The 2164-nt window shown below is 44.0% G+C and overlaps 1 protein-coding gene across 1 annotated transcript in view; it reads left to right on the top strand.

Annotated features, from left to right (window-relative positions):
* Window positions 1–257: 257 nt before the first annotated feature.
* LOC103772731 (poly [ADP-ribose] polymerase 12-like) overlaps window positions 258–2164 on the top strand; it is a gene marked incomplete at its 5' end in the record, with an annotated part of 11280 nt that continues 9373 nt past the window's right edge. Inside the window, one exon of the mRNA XM_008940075.1 lies at window positions 258–423. Within this exon, the coding sequence (XP_008938323.1) occupies window positions 258–423 (166 nt within the window). The remainder of the gene's footprint in view (window positions 424–2164) is intronic.

Here is a 2164-nt window from a genome sequence, read left to right as displayed (position 1 = left end):
CTGGCTGTAAAGCTGGCAGTGGAACAACTGGCTAGTGATTGAGATGGAATTCAGAGTCTCATGGACCATAGTTTTCTTCTGAAGGTTGGAAACAGTTTTCAAAGCTGCCATGCATGCTGTGGGAAACACACTTTTTTCAGGCCTAATTAAGTTCAGGAAAATTTAAACTATTAAAGAAAATTGCACAGGCTTAAACTGAGTATTAGAGGATAAAATACATAGTGTTAACTTTAACAAGCCTGAATTTGTCCTTACAGCATAGCAGATAAAAAGATCAATTTCCGGACAATGACCTGTGGTGGTTCTGCACTTCGACGCCTCTCTTCACCATCATCAGTCACAAAACCCACATTTGTGTTGACCACAGAGTGGATCTGGTATTGGAAGAATGACCTTGGCCAGTGGATTGAATATGGAGAACAGGTGAGTCCACAACCTGAATAACTTCTGAAGAAATGTGGGGAGCCTCTTCCCCCCACTTCTCTTTACTCAGCAAGATTCATTTAATTCACTAAATACTTGGGCTTGAATTTTCCAGTGTCAAGTAAGGCAGTGAAGCTGTAGATGTTTAGAACAGATGTGATAAAATGGTGACAGGCTGGAGGGGAGTGAACACACCTTATTTCTGTGCAGTGAGGTTCAGCACAAATGAACACCTGTCTGTGTGTCTGGATGGTTTGTTGTAACTAATTTCCTGACAAAGACCTAATTGGCCAGTGCAGGAAAGCAAAATTCCTTTTCCTTCGGCTTGAATAGATCAGACTGGTTTTGATGATACATGCTGCTTCCCTAGTCAGATTCCCTTTTGGAGTTGTCCATGGCTTCTACATAGATTTAATGTGTATGCTGTCCATGAGATATTTTGCCTTTTAAATGATCCAGGAAGTAATCTTGCCTCTCTTCTAAGCACTGTGCTGCTTCCTTGGGCATGCCAGGGTTGCTCTGCTGTCTCAGATCAGGTGTTACCTTTTGCCTTGTGTGGCCAAATTCTCTTTGATGGGACCATGATCTATCTGAAAAATGCAGGGAACAAATAAAGAATCTCTCCTTCTCCCATGGCACATGAGTTTTCCTCATCTGGTTTACAGTATAGCTGCACAAATGGCAGAACACAAAGGTGATGCAGGGATGTGGAAAAGTACACAGGTAAAGATGATAGCTGTAGTGGCTCTGGCAGTGGTGGGCCTTGATACCAGTAGGCATCTTAAATGGAAAGCATCTCCATCAGCATATCCTCATATTTGACATTGTTTTGTCCATCAGAATCATTCTCATATCGTGGTTTAACCCCAGTGTTGCAGGGCAGACACAGAATCTGCTGACTGTGCCAGTTTGTCAAAGGGGAGATTTTAGATCCTTTAAAGAACCACCACCAAAGGCAGCAGCAAAAGTAGTTTTCTTGAAGGAGGATGTTGCAAAAGTGAGACTTAGCAGAGTCCAATGGCAAGGTTCACTCTCTTACTGCACAAAGGACATAATAGTAATTCAGAGTTACTGATACAGAATCTCAGTGTGCTCTAATACAAGGTTATGTGCAGTATAGTCACTTACCAATGACCTAATAGTTGATTAGGGGGTCTCAGCCTCAAGGAATAACCTTGAGAGGTGTCCCAGCTCACTGCTGTGCAGCCTGCTCCTTAGCAGGGAGAGCCCATAAAAAGCTCACTCAGGCTGTCAGATTCATGGAGTAAAGTGCTTGGCTTGTAATCAAATTCCATGCGATGGAAGGTGTAAGCAGGAGACTCCTTGTGCCTGTGACTTCCTTTGTTCCTTGACAAAAAACTCTTGGAAGAACCTCTGGCCATTCATGTGTGAATTGCATGACTGGTGTTCCAGTTTCCAAACAGGTATGCATCAGTGCTCACCATGTCACCCTACTCCTCTCAGGCTTTTCAGAGAACAGGTTGCTACTAGAGAAGTCCATGGCTGCTCATGGCCTAGGCCTTTCCTTCCTCTGGAGCCTGAACCAAACTACCACCTCGTTTGATCCAGGAGCCAAGTGCCTCTAGCTTATGAGTGTTTGGTCACACTTCAGGCCACGATAGTTCTGGGTAGATTCTTCACTTCTACTCCTTGCCTCTTCTTTCCCTCTACCCAAAGTAGTTATCCAGGGTTTAGTCTGGACTGTGTTTATTCATGACTCTTTTCTTCCCCCCCCCCCCCA

Source organism: Merops nubicus, unplaced genomic scaffold (assembly GCF_000691845.1).
Source record: "Merops nubicus isolate BGI_N331 unplaced genomic scaffold, ASM69184v1 scaffold16875, whole genome shotgun sequence".
NCBI lineage: Eukaryota > Metazoa > Chordata > Aves > Coraciiformes > Meropidae > Merops > Merops nubicus.
The sequence above is the reverse complement of the archived record's forward strand: the minus strand, read 5'-3'. Positions and strand labels throughout refer to the sequence as shown.